This window comes from Electrophorus electricus, chromosome 8, assembly GCF_013358815.1.
Source record: "Electrophorus electricus isolate fEleEle1 chromosome 8, fEleEle1.pri, whole genome shotgun sequence".
NCBI lineage: Eukaryota > Metazoa > Chordata > Actinopteri > Gymnotiformes > Gymnotidae > Electrophorus > Electrophorus electricus.
The window spans coordinates 25,547,564-25,565,062 of NC_049542.1; the positions used below are offsets into that span (position 1 = coordinate 25,547,564).

At 40.6% G+C, this 17,499-nt stretch overlaps 1 protein-coding gene across 3 annotated transcripts in view; it reads left to right on the forward strand.

Annotated features, from left to right (window-relative positions):
- The window catches only part of LOC113582927 (disintegrin and metalloproteinase domain-containing protein 11-like), a 24,874-nt gene extending 8,123 nt beyond the window's left edge, over positions 1 to 16,751 (forward strand). For 2 of the 3 annotated variants that reach the window (XM_035529430.1, XM_035529431.1), the window contains exons 15-27: positions 1 to 49; positions 1,448 to 1,519; positions 3,873 to 3,965; positions 7,345 to 7,425; positions 8,047 to 8,097; positions 9,810 to 9,873; positions 9,969 to 10,074; positions 10,345 to 10,464; positions 10,613 to 10,781; positions 11,054 to 11,165; positions 11,642 to 11,732; positions 15,714 to 15,731; positions 16,244 to 16,351. The exon at positions 1 to 49 is cut by the window's left edge and continues 51 nt beyond it. In XM_035529430.1, coding sequence (XP_035385323.1) covers positions 1 to 49; positions 1,448 to 1,519; positions 3,873 to 3,965; positions 7,345 to 7,425; positions 8,047 to 8,097; positions 9,810 to 9,873; positions 9,969 to 10,074; positions 10,345 to 10,464; positions 10,613 to 10,781; positions 11,054 to 11,165; positions 11,642 to 11,732; positions 15,714 to 15,731; positions 16,244 to 16,259 — 1,042 coding nt within the window. In that variant the 3' untranslated portion in view covers positions 16,260 to 16,351. Of the gene's footprint in view, positions 50 to 1,447; positions 1,520 to 3,872; positions 3,966 to 7,344; positions 7,426 to 8,046; positions 8,098 to 9,809; positions 9,874 to 9,968; positions 10,075 to 10,344; positions 10,465 to 10,612; positions 10,782 to 11,053; positions 11,166 to 11,641; positions 11,733 to 15,713; positions 15,732 to 16,243 lie in introns of all 3 variants that reach the window. The other variant, XM_035529432.1, reaches the window with a different exon arrangement.
- The last annotated feature ends 748 nt before the right edge of the window (positions 16,752 to 17,499 follow it).

Here is a 17,499-nt window from a genome sequence, read left to right on the forward strand (position 1 = left end):
GTTCCTGCTTCAAGGCGGAGGAAGTTGTCTTTTCAATAAGCCCAGTAAGGTAAGAGTGGATTGTGAACCAGAGACACTCACTAAAGCCTGCGGGTGGATCTTTTCATTGGTTTTCTGTGCAGTCCTAATTGTTTCAGCTGCTGAAATTGTGAAATTGGTTTATTAAAAAAAAAACAAAAAAACATAAGGTGCCCTTAATGGTAAAGGTTAGAGTTAAAAGGTTAAAGGCTAAAGTATATGGAGTTAAAGGGTTAACAGTTTGGGGTTAGGCTTAAATTGTTAGGGTTTTAGGCTTGAGTAAAAAGGGTCCTTTTTTATATCATTTTATGGACATTTCACAATATTTAAAAAAATTATGTGGTGGGCACGGTATAAGATAACAAAAATGCTGGGGTAGTGCAGGGGGTGGTGTGGGGTAGTGCAGGGGGTGGTGTGGGGTAGTGCAGGGGGTGGTGTGGGGGTAGTGCCGCCCTGCCGTAAGTGGTGTGTTGAGTCCTGAGAGGACTGGACCACTTCAGCCCACTCTGTTGTCAACTGTGGACAGTCGGAGAAGGTGGGTTTCTGGGATTGCGCTGTCGGAAAGGTGAAGGCATTTGAATCTATGACAAGTCTACATGCTGCATATTTATTTGCAGGAAATACAAAAAACAAGACAGGGTGGAGACACACATGTAATCGAAAAAAGAAAAATTAATACTATATGGTGCTGTCATGGTGAAACCATGACACAAATATTTTGAAAATATATTTTTAAAGAATTTCGTTTAAAATTCTCATTTACATGTTTAGTTGTGCTTTAATTTATTTAATTGTGCATTTTTAATTTAAATTATTGGTTTCCCTAAAACATTGTATTGAATGCACAGGTGGATGTAGTTCTTTACCACAAAATAAATTAGTTTTTAAACTTTATTTTTGTATACTAGCTCAAATATCACAAACAATGTTAACTTCTAAATTGAACAACTCTGATCAAATGTTTAAGTTGTACACCGTTGATTTAAAATGTTCAGCAAACTCACCTGTTTCTTTTACACAAAGAAAACTATTTTAAAATTCAGCACACTTTAACTGGACTGCCTTGGTGTTATATGCTCATGTGACATGTTGAAGTGCAACTTATCTTTTAGCTGTATTGAAACTGACAGTTTAAGAGGGCCATGGCACGTAGATTACAGAAACCTTTGAGGAATCACCTTACTGATTTCAGGGTAGATAGTTAAAATCCAAGGAAGGATTCATCTGTATGTTATATTTGGCCCCTGCGATCCTGTCACTGGTATTGTGAGATAAAAGATCTGGATTATGTCTGGATTACACCTCTGTTCTTGTCCCCTAGATAACAGCTCCTCAGTAATGGCACAACATGTCTTCTTGTGATGAATATTGCTCAGATTACTGACCTAGGTATCTATTAAATCTCACCTCAACTTGTCCCTCTGCACAGTTACTAGACCCTCCAGAGTGTGGGAACGGCTTTGTGGAACCAGGAGAGGAATGTGACTGTGGGTCTCAGGTGGTAAGTACGACAGCAATGTCTGCTCTCCCTTCTGCTGGAGTAATCAAATCAAATCAAATCAAATTTATTTATATAGCAATTTTTTACAACAGATGTTGTCACAAAACAGCTTTGCAATTGTCCAAGTCCAAGCCCCAGTAAGCAATCCAAGGGTGACAGTGGCAAAGAAAGACTCCCCTAGAAGCCTTGAGAGGAACCAAGACTCAAAGGGGGTGGGGGGGGGGGGGGGGGGGCACCCTCCTCTGGCTGACATTGGTCACCACAATAATAACAATTTATGAGAAAGATAAATCAATAATAATAAAATGAAAAAATAAGCAATTCATGTCTAGTCCAACTTTCTAGAGGTCCTAGTCTTGTCCTGATGGTGTGCACGTGTCCAAGACCCAACACGCATGAGAATGTTCATCAAGGATAACTGAGAAGTAATTTGTTGGGGTGGAGGTGTGGGGGGCTACAGCAGGGGACATTAGGGGGTGGTGGGAGTAACCATGACAGCTGAGACGGGTTGAGACTCAGTAACATCATGACATCAGGGGTAGGTGTACCTCAGCAGAAAGAGAGAATAGATTATTAGGCATGTCCAGGTATAAGGGTATGTAAATTAGGGAAATATAATCTGCAGTGATGGACTCCAGCAGATCTTGCTATGGCAGCACAGCTAAAAGGAAAGAGCCAGAAGGAACCACAGGCATGAGGGCACCCTGGAACATCAGCACTCCACCACTCTCAGTCAACAAACTTGAGTGACAAAAGAGAGGTGAAGTGACAGCATCATACCATCCCAGTTTACCATAACTCTCAATGCCCATGGACCCCCAGATCTACACCTTTACCTAAAATGGGAATAAAATGCCTGACTGTATAGATAGGTTTTCAGCCTAGCTTTAAATATTGAGTCTGTGTCTGAGTCTTGATCATTTACAGGAAGGTTATTCCTTAGTGTGGGAAATTTATAGGAAAAAGCTCTGCCCCTGCATTAGATGTTATTCTTGGTACTAGTAAAGAGCCTGCACCTTTTGATTGAAGCAGACGTGGTGGATCGTAATGCACTAGGCATTCTCTAAGGTACTGTGGGGCAAGGCCATTCAGTGCTTTGTAAGTTATTAGAAGTATTTTATAACCAGTATGAAATTTTACTAGGAGTCAATGTAAAGTAGCTGAGATAGGAGTGATGTGATCAAATTTTCTAGTTCTTTGCAAGAACTCGGGCTGCTGCATTTTGAACTAGCTGGAACTTGTTTAGTCATTTAATGGTACAGACAGATAGCATTACAGTTGTGCAAACCTGCGCCATAAGTACCATACCATAATTAATTGACTTTTTATCACAATTCTTGGTTAATTAATTTTTCAATTATATTTATTGTAAATCTTTGGTTTGTGATTTACTTTGATATTTACAGCATGTTCTAGCTGCTCTTAACCAACAAAAGTGCTTTGTTGTTTCATTGGAAAGTTTATCTTTATGCCAGGATAGAGCTTAGAGTTTAGTCCCTGCCAGGGCAGGAGTAAGTACTGATAGATAAATACAAAGTCAAAGTCAAATTTATTTATATAGCGCTTTTTAACACAATCTAAGTGCAAGCCGCCAGTGAGCAAGCCAAGAGGCAAGAAGAACTCAACAGAGCATGAGGAAGAAACTAAGGCTCAAAGCGGGGCCCATCCTCCTCTGGCCAACAACGGACACTACAATAGCCACAATATAAACAATAAGGAGCAGAATAAGTAGTGAGAGAGGAAAAATAATTAGAATAAGAAAAATTGAAAAACAAGCATTCAGTGTCTAGTCCAGTTACAAATAATACAGATAATATATGTACATGCAATAATAGTCATAAATGTTTCCTACTGATATCAGAGGTCAAATAAACAAAATTAAACAATTTAACAACAAGTCAAATTTAACAAGTAGCTGGGCTATTCGTAATCCTTATTAATAAATTAATAGGCCATTAATTAACTGCTGTGGAATAGATGATATTCATTGGATTTGCCAAGTCTAACGTTTACAATAGGCCAAATAGTTGAAGAATACGAGTTTGATGTTATTTTTCAAACCGAAATGCGGTTAGAATTACTTACTAGTGATTTTACTATCCATCTCAACATGCTCACAGATCGTATTACTTGTGAAAAATCACCATGTTATTCAATTCCTTTCTTTTAATTTTGACTTCTCTGCAAAGCACTTTGTAAACTGTGTTTAAGAAAGTACTATGTAAATAAAGTTTATTATCATTAAGTTTAGCATTTTTAACAAAAGGAACCCTGTGTAAATAATAGTCACACATGAATGTTTTTATGCTATTAATAGAGTTTTTTTTTCTTTTTTCTTTGTGCTGTTGTGTAGGAGTGTGCACGCAGTGGAGGATCCTGCTGTAAGAAGTGCACTCTTACCCACGATGCAATGTGCAGTACTGGACTCTGCTGTCGGGAATGCAAAGTAAGTCTCAACCAGAGATGTTGTTCATGCTAGAGACACAACAAATACTTTTACCCTATTTTTAAATTTAAACCCACTAACAGAAGGCAACTTGTGATACCTCCTTTAACAAACCAAACAAGTGGCCTCATGGGTAAAAATATGCTCCAACTGTCTGGTTTTGCTCTTTATAGCAGCTGTGAGAGAACATTCTAGTATATAATTTTACCTCTGCTAGCAATCTGAATGTTGACATGCCACATGTTTTACCTGGAGAAATGACTTGCTTAAGGATTTTCTTCATCAGTCAAAGTAGCTTGAGCCAAGGTGTCAGTAGACGCTGCTGTGACAGAAACTCTTACAGAACAAAAGACCCCAGTGCTGGCTCTACACTATAGGAGGTCCTACAGTTTTCTTTGAATGTCTCCTTTACAGTCACATGTGATAATTTTATTGGTTAATTTATAGGTTAACAAAGACTGGAATTATAATTGCAAATGATAATTTAATACCTAAAGATGCATTTGGAACGATTACTTCTCAGAGAGCTGGTGAGGATCCTTGTGTGACTTTAATACACAAACACGCAAATCATAAACAACTCATAAACAAGTCCAGAGGTTATAGTAACAAGACAAGAAGAGGTCAGAACACACGCAGCTAGACAAACAAATTATGAAAAGGTCAAACACAGTCAAACAGATCTACAGGTGACAACAGGGCTCACAATCACACTCAACATCATAGTGGCAACACTTTACATAGAGGACCACAAATGGCAGGTTTAAGTAGACTAATGTAGACAAACAAGGAGGAGGTGGGGAAACACATGGAGGGTGAAACTACAACTGAGGGGATGGCAACCCCTGATGGTGAGTGATAGTGTCACCACCAGGTGGCAGTGTGACAGTATTCAATTATTATTGCTTGTGACAAACAAGGCAAACTGACTATATATATATATATATAAACATCTCTTACACATAATACAGCAGACAATCAGCTCTTACTGGACAAACCAAGAGAAGGCCTGCTGATCGAACCATCGAATGATGGACCATCAGAATGCAAGGCATTTTAATACATACTAATTGACACTGCATTAATGACATTTCTGTTTGCATTGCCAGATGTTGCTATGGCAGCAATAAAATTTGAAAACTCAAAGAACTGATCTACACTCTTGGAAATTTAGAACCACATGAAATGAATGTTATGATGATGATGGACCTCTGTCTGAAATGTCTGAATTTGGAATATCTCTGTTCATAAGGACTTGTAACAGTGAGTAATAAGGAGTCGGGCACATGTGCAAAGAAGAGCGAGATTTATTAGGGGCAAATCCAGATTCAGAGCTGTTATAGCAGTCCAGGGACATTGATCCAATACGGAGAGTACGAGGATACATGATCCAACAAACAAAAAACCAAAAAGGTAAACAGAGCTAGGAAGAAATTGGAGACTTAGAAACACGAAGGCTAGGATAAACAGTCAGAGTAGAATACACAGAGTACAAATGTACGGGCATACAGAGACGGGATTTCAGACATTCAAACATCCATTCAAACAAACAATGAACAGCCAAGACACAGGGAACAAGACAGGGTTTAAATACATGAACTTAACAAGACTAGAAATGAGGAACAGGTGAAAGTAATGATGGGCGTGGAAAATGAAACGGGGCGGAGGGGTTGGAGAAAACGAAACTAAGGAATGAAACCAAAACACACAAGACAGGGAAACCATGGAACACGGAAGCTGGGAGGGACTAATCGTGACAGTGGCCCCCGAACAGCCACGAACAGGAACAGAATGGGCAAGACGCGGAGCAGGGACAGGACCAGAAGACCCAACAGAAGCAGACAAGGGTACAGACACAGAAACAGGGGAAGCAGGAGCAGAGAGAGCAGCACAAGAACCAGGAGCAGATGTGGACACAGGAACAGAACCCACAACAGAAACAGACTGAGGATGACAAAAAGTGCTGGGAGGAAGGCTGAGGAGACACAACAAAAGACGACAAAAAACAAGGCTGTACAACCGGAGGCACAAAAGGACGAAGAAAACAAAAACGCAAAACAGAGCAGGCCAGGGACAAAGGAACAGGAACAAAAACAGACACGGGCAGCAGGACGGACACACGGACGTTCACCGGGACAGAAACAAGGGGAGACACAGGAACCAGAATGGGCACAGAAACGGACACAGGGACAGACAACACAACAGGAGCAAAAACCAAACCAGGCAACGGAGAAGGCAAAAACGATGGAGACGCAGGAGGATGGGGTGGGATGGTCCAGGATCCCGGGGAGAAGGCACCAGAAGGCGCGGGACAGCAGATTTTTTAGGCATTTTCAAAAATCTTTCTAGGAAAAAGCTTATGAGATATGCCTACATGTAGGCACTGTCATTACATTACACATTAACACTGTACAGCATCATTGCATGCTCTGCCAGTCTATCAACTCTTATTCCAACACTAACCAGTACTACAATAAGAAAAAAAACGCTTGTTTTATCATACAGTTTATGGTAAACTAAAGTATATGGAAAACCAATACAGATGTTCCTGGCAGTTGTGGATACACCACATAGACATAGTGACACCTAGAGAGACACCACATAGAGGTCGTGCTACCTAGAGAAATGCAGAAAGGTTCCTGTTGAGTAAAAAAGAAGCAGATTTAAATGCCTCTTCAGGTTTCAGAACACATTATATTTGTTACAGACTTCGACAAAAATGTTGTAAATGTGTTGGAAATGAGGTTCCAGAGCTTGATATTGGAATTTGGCTATCCCCATGCTGTGCGGGGAGCGTCAGTAGTCCTTGGGCCGGGGCTTTAAAGGGACACAGAGAGACATACAGAGGCAAGCCAGAGGAACACATGGATGGAGCCACTGTTGTTAGTACAGCTGTGTACTCTTGTCTGTCACACCCACTAGCATCACCTGTTATGCCAGTGCTAATGCAAATGCTAAAACTAACACTGCCTCTCAGAGTCCCAATTCACAATTCAAATCAGAATACTGGACAGACGCTTCATTTACAGAACACATATGAACCTAGAACACTGTTTTGATTTTGTTTTGTTTTGTTTTTTTGTTTTTAGATCTACCACACTTTTATCTTGTTACAGCAATTTATTGTCCTAATTCAATTTTGAATTTGTTGTATTTAATTTTTTTATTCTCATTATATGTATTGCTTTAGTCATGTTTAGCCAAGATTTTAATTTCTACTCTGTTTACAGCCTTTGAACTTAATTTTATTATCATTTGTATTTTCTCATTTATAAAATACTTTGAACAATCTCAGCATAAATAACTTACTTTGTATGTATATCCCTATCAAACTGTTGCAGTAACAGCAGTTGGTGGCACTGTTCATTTTGTGTTGCAGTATGAACAGAGAGGAGTGATGTGTAGAGACATTGTAAATGACTGTGACATCCCAGAAACCTGCACTGGAGACTCAAGTCAGGTACATTCAGTATATGCTGTCTTCAGAATGGTTTCACCATATTGTGTTTTTCTTTCTTTGGTTCCTGAAATTTCATGCTCATGAAAACAGTGATACAGCCTGTGGAGTGGATCTCTATGGTAGATTAGTGCTTGATGTTTTGATATGGGGGAAAGTTGGGGCTGAATGTTCTGGTATAGACATGTAAATTATGTCTGGATGCTATATACTGAGCTACAGAACTACAAGAACTAACTATATACTGAGTTAGATGACTACATTAACCAAGTAACGGATTAGACCAAATAAATGCGTGAAGGAGTCACAAAATCCAATCTTAGGTTCACAAACATCATAATAGTATCTTCAGAAAATTAAACATATTGCAGATGAACTGCAAGATAAAAGCTGAAACATAATGAAGGCTTATTTTAACACACGTTTAGTATGTGTGTGCATACTATGCTTATTATTACCTTAATAATAATTAAGGTAAGTACATTTTTGGACTATAAAGATGGTAATTTATACATGGACTGATAGATTTCTGACACACAATAGATGAATATATGAGAAAGTTACATATTTGCTCTTTTTTTCTATTTGACTTTAACTGTTTAATTTTTCATTGTTGTCTTACAGTGTCCACACAATGTTCACAAGCTAGATGGATACATGTGTGACAACAATCAGGTAATTTTTTTCAGAGCTTTCACTTTTTACTCATGATGGACTGAGATCTTGAATGTTGTTCCTGAGATTTGCTGAAGTCATTCTCCAAGTTTGGGGGTTACAGGCCCTAGTGCTCTGATAACCACAGGAATCACAGTTTCCTTCACCCTCCACATCTTTTCTTGCTCTTCTTTCAGTCCTTGATATTTCTCCAGCTTCTGGTGTTCCTTTTTCCTGATGTTGCTATTGCTTGGCATTCCCACATCTATCACTATGGCCTCTTCTGCTGTTTAGCCATCACTGGTTATTCATTACCATCTTGTCTGTCTGTATCTAGAAGTTCCACAGGATCTTAGCTCAGTCATTTTTTACCACCTCTGGGGGTATATGCAACTTAGGCCTTGGAATTTCCAGCCTGTACTCAGCATAGATGTGTACACTATGCCAGCTACTTGATCATGGTGTTCCATGTGCGCTCTGCCTGCTAGCATCTTGCATCCTGCTGTTATGTGCTGGATTGTCTCAGCGGTGTTTTTGCACAGCCTGTATCTGGGGTCCTGCCTGGTGTGGTAGATGCCAGCCTCTATTGATCTTGTATTCAGAGCTTGTTCCTGTGCTGTCATTCAGTCCACCCTTGGCACCCTTGTCTCCAAGACGTCAGGTATGGACAGCTTATTGTACTTCTCAGGTACCTTCAGGTGCCTTTTGCCTTTCTGCTGTCTGACTTCTCTTCATGTGGCTTTTATCCCCTCCAAGCCCCTTCTGCATGGAGGAGAGTGTGGTTGTAGGGTTGTAGTGCTGCATTCACATCACCCAGCAGCCTTTCAGGTTTCATGTCTTGGCAGTCTGTTTTCAATCTCAGGTCAGTAGCTCTGGTCAGGAGCTTGGCATATGGTTTCATTGGGTCTTGGTTCCCAGGCTGAGAGTGTGGGGGTGATGATGATATCTCCTCTCCCCTCTGGCCTGTTGTCCCGGATCCCCCTTGCCGTAGCATATGTGTTGTATCTCGTTGATCTCTAGTTGTGGGAGCAGCTGCCTCTTGCAGATGTTGGAACACTGAGCTACTAGTTGTTTCAGTGTTAGTATAAATATTTGGTTTTGAAGCATCCATAGTTCCCACATCCTTTGCATGTCCCCCCTCACACTGGGGTTACTTGTGGTAATATTTCAACAATCCTCTCTTCTCCACTCTCATCCATGAATTTTCTGTAGTTTTTCCAGTAGCCCACTTTTCATCAAAGTGCCCTGGTCCTCCAACATCTGGCACAAACCTTGTTGACCTGGGTGATATCCATGCCAGTGTGACTCTCTTGATTTGAACTCTTATATTGTTAGTGAGGTAGGTGGGCAGCGTTAAGGAACCTTTCCTAAGGGACCGCACTAGAGATGCCCTGTTCAGGACACCCATGACCACCTATACCAAAGTCAGTGGTGTAACTCATGGACTATCATGAGCTACATACTTAATACATCTCTACATCTTTATTATGATTCATTTATTTATGATCACTGCTATTCAGTGTCACCCATAGAGTATAAGTTCTCATTTAAAACTGGCTCTTCCTAATGTTTCTGACAATAACAGTGTAATACAGAGCACACATACACAGACCACTGTAACATACTGTAGCTGCAACTGTCACACAATAGTACTATAGATGGAAAAAATATATTTAAAATATTTTAACCAGATATTTCTGCATCCACTACTCTCTTTGTCTCTGTTCTCTCAGGGTCGCTGTTATAATGGTCGTTGTCGAACCCTTGACAATCAGTGCAAAGGACTGTGGGGCTATAGTGAGTACAAGGAGTGAGAGATATGAAAGTGTGGGTAGTAGTGGAAATATGAGAACTGGGGAGTATAGTGAGTATGTGAAAATATGTCCCCACAGGTGCAGCAGACAGATTCTGCTATGAGAAGTTAAATGCTGAAGGAACAGAGAAAGGAAACTGTGGACATTCTCCTGGGGGACAGGGCTGGTTACAGTGCAATAAACCGTACGTGCTTACACACACACACACACACACTTTCTTCCCTTTGTATTTATATTTGTATGTATCTTTACTTAAATTTATATTGCCAGAGTGCACACCATATAGTGGACAACACATATGTCTTTTTGCATTTGAATGAAAGTTTATAGTACTTATACACATAATACCACAGAAGAGGGATATAATGACAGATTGTCTGTTCACATCAAAACTCAGGGCTTGTGTTTATTTCTTTTGCTGTGTTGTCTGCATGTGTATCTGTTTCTGCCACAGGGACGTCTTGTGCGGGTTCCTCTTCTGTTCTAACATGACAGCGAAGCCAAAATTTGGGGATTTGCAAGGGGAAGTGACAAGTTTGACCCTCTACCACCAGAACAAGTATCTGGACTGCCGGTCAGTGATTGGGTTGGGTAATGTTATGATTTCCTGTTAGTGTGTGTTAAATAGGGAACATACAGTATATATCAGATGTATACGGCTTCTAAAGTCAAGCATATATTAAAAATAGTAGATGCTATTGTGTGTGTGTGTGTGTGTGTAGCGGTGGGCATGCTGTCCTAGAGGATGGCTCAGATTTGGGTTATGTGGAGGATGGAACCGCGTGTGGTCCTAACATGATGTGTTTAGAGCATCGCTGCCTCCCTCTCAGCTCCTTCAACATCAGCACGTGTACTGGATCCAGTTCAGGGCTGACCTGCTCCAATCATGGCGTGAGAACCATGCACTCACGCATGCACAAGAATATTTTTTACAGCAAAATCTTATTGTTTATGATGATGGTGATGATGATTATATTGTGCATGCAGTGTAGTCTATGTAGTGTGTATGTGTGTGAAGTATGGCAATGGGTGTTGTTTAAATTGTGAATAGTACAGAAGGTAATGTGGCATTTAAGAAATTGCTTCTGCCTATGTTTGTGCGTATGCATGTGTGTGCATATGCGTGTGTGTGTGTGTGTGTGTGTGTGTGTGTGGGTGTGCAGACATGCAGTAATGAAGTAAAGTGCATTTGTGAGCAAGATTACACAGGGAAGGACTGTAGTGTGTTTGACCCCATCCCTGACCCCACACCTCCTCCAGGTCAAGACAAGAAAGGTTTGCATCTCCTGCCCTTTTATATACACACACATATGCAAACAAACCTACACATACAACATGTGAAAATACCGTCTGAGTGTGTGTATGCATGTGTGTGTGTATATATATGTGTGCATATGTGTGTGTGTGTGTGTGTGTGTGTTTGCGGCTCCTCTTCTCTAAGCGTCTTCTTGCAGTGTGACTGTGCTCAGTCTGGCTCTTAAAGTCCCTGAGCTCTACCCATAACCCTGGCTCTGCACACAAAGAGAGAAAACCAAAAACGTGATGGAACTTCCTCTCTTACCCGTCGTCTCTCCCAGCCCTCCCTCCCTTCCACCACTGTCTCTCTCAGACTCTTACGTTAGTTACCCCTCTCCCACCTTTGCGTCTCTGCAGTGGTGGAGGGTGTGCAGTGGTTGACACTGTGTTCTTCTTACGTGTGTTTGGTGGTGCTGTTCTGTTTTACCCCCCATCCCACCCCTCCCCCTTCACAGGTCCCAGTGGTACCAATATAATCATAGGCTCCATTGCGGGGGCTATTCTCCTGGCAGCTATAGTCCTGGGGGGCACAGGCTGGGGATTTAAGTAAGGTTTCTGGCATGCCTCTTTGCTGCTGTATGCTTATATCTTCGCACCTCAAAAATGGTATAGACACCAAGGCATGATCACACCCCTGTCTATAACACACTGAGTGCATCTGTACACACCAAGCAGCAACATTCAGCACATGGCAAACTCATGATGGTTACCCACACATGTCCCTGTACAGCTGCTATCTAAGCCATCGACTTTCTAATATGTTGCCACAGTGGTCACTGAAAGGAAAGAAAGATTTGCTTGCTTCAGAGTCACTGCTGCAAATGCCCTGATGCAATATGGTCTGCCTGCGCCCTGTGGATCTAGCCAGTACTTTCATTCACTGCTCCAGAGTTATTCTCTTCAACTATCCTCCTCTTGTCCAGATAGAGAAAATACTTAAAAATGTTATGACTATGGCATATTACTTTCCATAAGTCATATCGTTTTTCATGGAAAGTAGCATCCATATCCAGGACACATTCCGGCTCTTGTTCCAAGATTTTAGTTTTCCAAAACGCTAAATTATAGAGGTCGACCTGACTGCATAACCCACTGTCATAACCTGCTCACATGGCTTTGCAAGAATGTTGAGCTGAAGTAGCACTGCGGGTATAGGGGGAGAACGGAATTACCATGTTTCACAGCCAGAGAAATTGAGATATAAAATATATTGATATCATTTGTGGCTCAGTGGTTAACGTACTCGACTTATAGTCAGAAGTTTGTCAGTTCAAGCCCCACCACTGATCAGTTGGCTGAGTTGTGTTCAGTCATAATTGTAACTTGCCTTCAGTGAAAGCATAAGATAAATGTAAAGCAAATAAAAAGGTGCTTCTGGATCTTATATCCACCCATCCTTCCCAGCTTGCTCTCTGGAGTGGCTGTGAACTTCATACTGCAGTGGGACTATTTACATCCCAACCTACTGTGACACTTCATGCCAAACCCCTGTTACCTTCATGCTGCTCTCTGAATATGTTTGTAGGCTCGAGATGAATATCCCCTCCTGAATGTAGATGGCAGTGTCCATTTTGGAGTTTTTTCTTTATGTCATTAACTTTGGGCCTGGTCTATATTTCTCAACATTGTTCTCCCTTCCCCCACACCTCATTTCTTGTTCAATAGCAGGTAACAATTTGACAAACGAAATATCAAGCCAATCAACATAGAACATGGAATAACAAAGCGGAAAGAAATTTGATGCCTAGTTTGCTTTCATCCACTGAGTAAACTTCCGTTAAGGGATAGAGAGGAGGGAATGGAGAAAGATTTAGATTGGGCTTGTTTCTTGGTAATTCCACTGCTGATCTGTTTCTCTGCACGCCTCCATGTGTTCCCTGCCTGGCAAAGTAAACCCCACATGTTTTGACAGCTTTTCCTATGGTACATACACTTACAACTGCTGAAGGAAAGCAAAGGAAGTCACAAAAGCTATTAATGTTGAATTATGCAACATGGCATCAATGGCCTTTAGTCTCAGAATTGGGTGGGAGTTGAGGGTAAGAGATATGTTGTTAGGAGTTACATTTAGCTATTAGGATTAAACGGTTAAGGTTAGGATTAAGGGTTGTGTTTTTGTGAGTGACTTTGATTTCTGGATGTTTCTGGCCAACTACAGCCATTCAGTGAGCACTCTGAATTCTGGGGTGCTGAACTGTGTAAGAAACACCGCAAGGAGTCAGGGAACGCAATTAGTCCTCACTGCTGCCACAGTGACGGACCCAGAATCATGACCCAAATAAAGAGAGGATGTGAGTCGACATTTTACAATGTGAGGGGAAGGGGTGATGTATTACTGCATGCTTGTTAAAGTGTCATTGGTCATTGGTCAAAGGTCCTTCAACAAAATCATTTTCGGTGAAACTGTTACTAAAAAAGCTCCATAGTTAGAAGACATTATTTTATTCGCATTCTTTGTCTCTTGATTTGACATGCTAACAATACTGATGATTCAGTAAGCATAGCATTAAATGTTTTATATACATACCAAATTTATAAAAGGTACTGAGACAGATTTTGAGACACCTTTGACAGTGTTCTAATGCACTCATGAGATGCAAATAAAGTTTTGTCATGCCTCTTAATCAAGGGTGTACAAGCAGGGATACACTACCAGTCAACAGTCTGAGGATGTATGTCGGAAACCTTTTAAATTCTTGTTAATCACTTAATGTCAATGTTATTCAGAAGAAGATAAGTGAATTGTAGTGAAATAGTTCATTTTCTAAATTAAAATGACATTTTTCTAAATTAAAAAAAAATAAATTTCTAAACTCACCAAAGGGTCTAAAATGCATATTTTTTTGAGGGATGGTATATATGTTTACACATTTTCCAGTACATGTACTAAAGATTTGACTGGTAGAGTAGACATGACTCTGCCAAACCTGTCACCTGTACCATGTTTTTTGCTATAGTCTCTACTCATAATGTGAGTTTTATCAAAGAACTTTGTAAAGCCTTTTAAAATTTTTCAAACCATCATGTCAGCTATTATTGCTTTGGTGAAAACAAACCAAAGGTTATTTTCAGTATATCTAGACAGTGTCCTTTTTGTATGGTTACTGCTGATTCTCAAGTTAATTTGACAGAAAAGCACCTCATGGACCTAGAATAATACACTGCCTGGCCAAGAAAAGGTCACCACCTGGATTTAACCATGCAAATAGGTAAGAGCCTCCCACTGGATAATTACCGCATGGGTGATTATGTTTCAAATGGCAACAAGTTATTTAACCCTAACTGATGCAGTGAGTAGCTTCTCATTTGTTAAACAACCATGTCCAAAGACACATCCTGTGGTTATTGAAAAGATGTTAATCTGTTTTAGAAGGGTCAAATTATGGCATGCATCAAGCAGAGAAAACATCTAAGGAGATTGCTGAAACTACTAAAATCAGGTTAAGAACTGTCCAACGCATTATTAAAAAGTGGAAGGACAGTGGGGAAACATCATCTTCGAGGAAGGAATGTGGTCGGAAAAAAAATCTTGAATGATTGTGATCGGCGATCACACTCATTGTGATCACTGTATGTGTGGTGAAATAAAATCGTAGAAAAACAACAATAGAACTCAGGGATATGTTTAATAGTGAAAGTAAGAGCATTTCCACATGCACAATGCGAAGGGAACTCAAGGGATTGGGACTAAACAGCTGTGTAGCCTTAAGAAAACCACTTGTCAGTGAGGCTACCTGGCAAAAACGGCTTCAATTTGCTAGGGAGCATAAAGATCAGACTCTGGAGCAATGGAAGAAGGTCATGTGGTCTGATGAGTCCAGATTTACCCTGTTCCAGAGTGAGGGGCGCATCAGGGTAAGAAGAGAGGTGGCTGAAATGATCATGACTAGTGCCTACTGTACAAGCCTGTGGGGGCAGTGCTATGATCTGGGGTTGCTGCATTTGGTCAGGTCTAGGTTCAACAATGCTTTGTGCCCAAAGAATGAAGTCAGCTGACTACCTAAATATACTGAATGACCAGATTATTCCATCAATGGATTTTTTCTTCACTGATCGCATGGGAATATTCCAAGATGACAATGCCAGGATTCATCTGGCTCAAATTGTGAAAGAGTGGTTCAGAGTCACCACAGAGTCCAGAAATGAAACCCCATTGAAAATCTTTGGGATGTGCTGGAGAAGACTTTGTGCAGTCGTCCAAATCTCCCTTCATCAATACAAGATCTTGGGGAAAAAGTAATGCAACTCTGGGCCGAAATAAATGTTGTGACATTGCAGAAGCTTGTGGAAACGATGCCGCAGCAAATGCGTGCCGTAATCAAAGCTAAAGGCGGTCCAACTAAATATCAGAGTGTGTGACCTTTTTTTTTGGCCAGGCAGTGTATACTGGTGACGGGGCTTTTAAGGTAAGACAGCCTCAGAGGCTAGTTGTAGATATGTACTTTTTGGAATATTTGAGCAAACTTTGAGGTATTTCTCTGATGTTTCATTCTTTTGCTTTTAATTCTTGTTCATCTGCTGATGAAGGAATATCCGGAGAGGAAGGTATGATTCAAGCAGACATCTTTTTACTCTGGTCCATCTGATCACACCTGAGACTTAATTTAAGCATCCGAAGACATCCGTTCCATATGCCTGCTTACTGCAATAGCTTCTCCCACACCACTGGATCATTAAAAACCATGTACTTCTATCTTTTATGCTGGTTTGGACAGAAATCTGAACCAGGATCTGTACTATTTCAGTTTAACAAACTGATTTGGTACTATTTTTGACACTTTATTTACTGAATGGCCTACCTGATATTAATGTAGTTTGTTAGCAAAGCAAAACAGCTGCCCTGAATTAATTTTCTATTTTATACGGCTGATTTGCTGAATAATTTCAAGCATAGCAAAGTCTGCACATTAAAGCAATATAATAATGGAATTGAGATCTTGAGACCATACAATGCTTGTCATAAATACCATATTTTTTCTGTCTTTACACCCATTTGTTTCCAAATGTTCTGATATGCCTTCCTGTTTGATTTTGACTCTGACCTTTCTCTCCTACAGATCTGGTGGAGGATAGCAAATCCCTTTACGTGTCTCCCTTTACACAGCTGTGTATTTCCACACTGAAGCTCATGTCTTCCACTCACCTCCTCCTGTAATCCCTACATGTGTACCCTTTTCTCCATTCACCTTTCAGTCTTTTGTCTGTACCAGCTAGAGGACCTTCCTCCTGCCTCTACATTCCAGCCAATCACAGATCACTAATGGCAGCTCAATCAAAACAAGAAGAAAGTGGTACTCAGGCAATGACAAGGCTCAACACCAAGATTTTGTGCATGTTCCACTTTCAAGTGACTAAACTAGAGCCAGATCCTTGTTTGCTGAGCTTTGTGTAACCTCCAGATGAGATGTTCCTGAGACTGAAGATTCTCTCCTGATCCACCAGTTGTAGCTGAAATGTGTTTGCATATGTGCAGCAGACTCCAATACAATGCCTGAGGCAGTGGTAGCTCAGTGGTACTTGACTAGTAATCAGAAGGTTGCCAGTTCAAGCCCCACCAACAGGTTATCACTGTTGGGCCCCTGAGCAAGGCCCTTAATTCTCAATTGCTCAAGTTGTATTCAGCCATGATTGTAAGTTGCTTTGGATAATAGTATCAGGAAAATGTAAATCTTCCTGAAGAATGTAGTCTTAAATTGGCACCAGCCAAAGCACAGGTGCCAGTTACCTAGCTTTGTCCAGGTATTGACCATCATGCAGACACATGGCTTCCTGCCATGTGCTTTACGGGGGGAGGCACTCTCATTATCCTCAGACAACAATTCATACAGTGAGGATTTGACCCTAGCGACTGCAGTATGGTAGTTTAAAGCCTCAGTCAGGATGATTTGGGATTTTGTGTCTTTTCGAGCATTTCTTGTAGCAAACTGGTAGCAAAGAGGTGACACCATCATTGATTTGTTTGGTTTCAAATGATATCAGCATTGACTTGACTTCAATGTCCAGTATTTTTTTATTAGATTTTTCTGTGAAAAATATCAAATATCTAGACTGGGGCTTTAAAGATTTCTTTGGGATTGTCTTAATATATGTAGGATCACGATCATGGCAACATTGCACATCTGGAAAAATAATTCTCATTGTATGCATGCACATGTGTGACATGTGAATACCAGTTTATTAAAAAAAAAAAACTTTTTATGAGTGGATGGATGAACAAACGTCACCTTCGTTTTTAACTGTTCGGCACATTAGGATAAAATTGTGCTGTAAACTTTGTGACTGCAGTCTTACATAAAAGCAGATCCCAGATCAG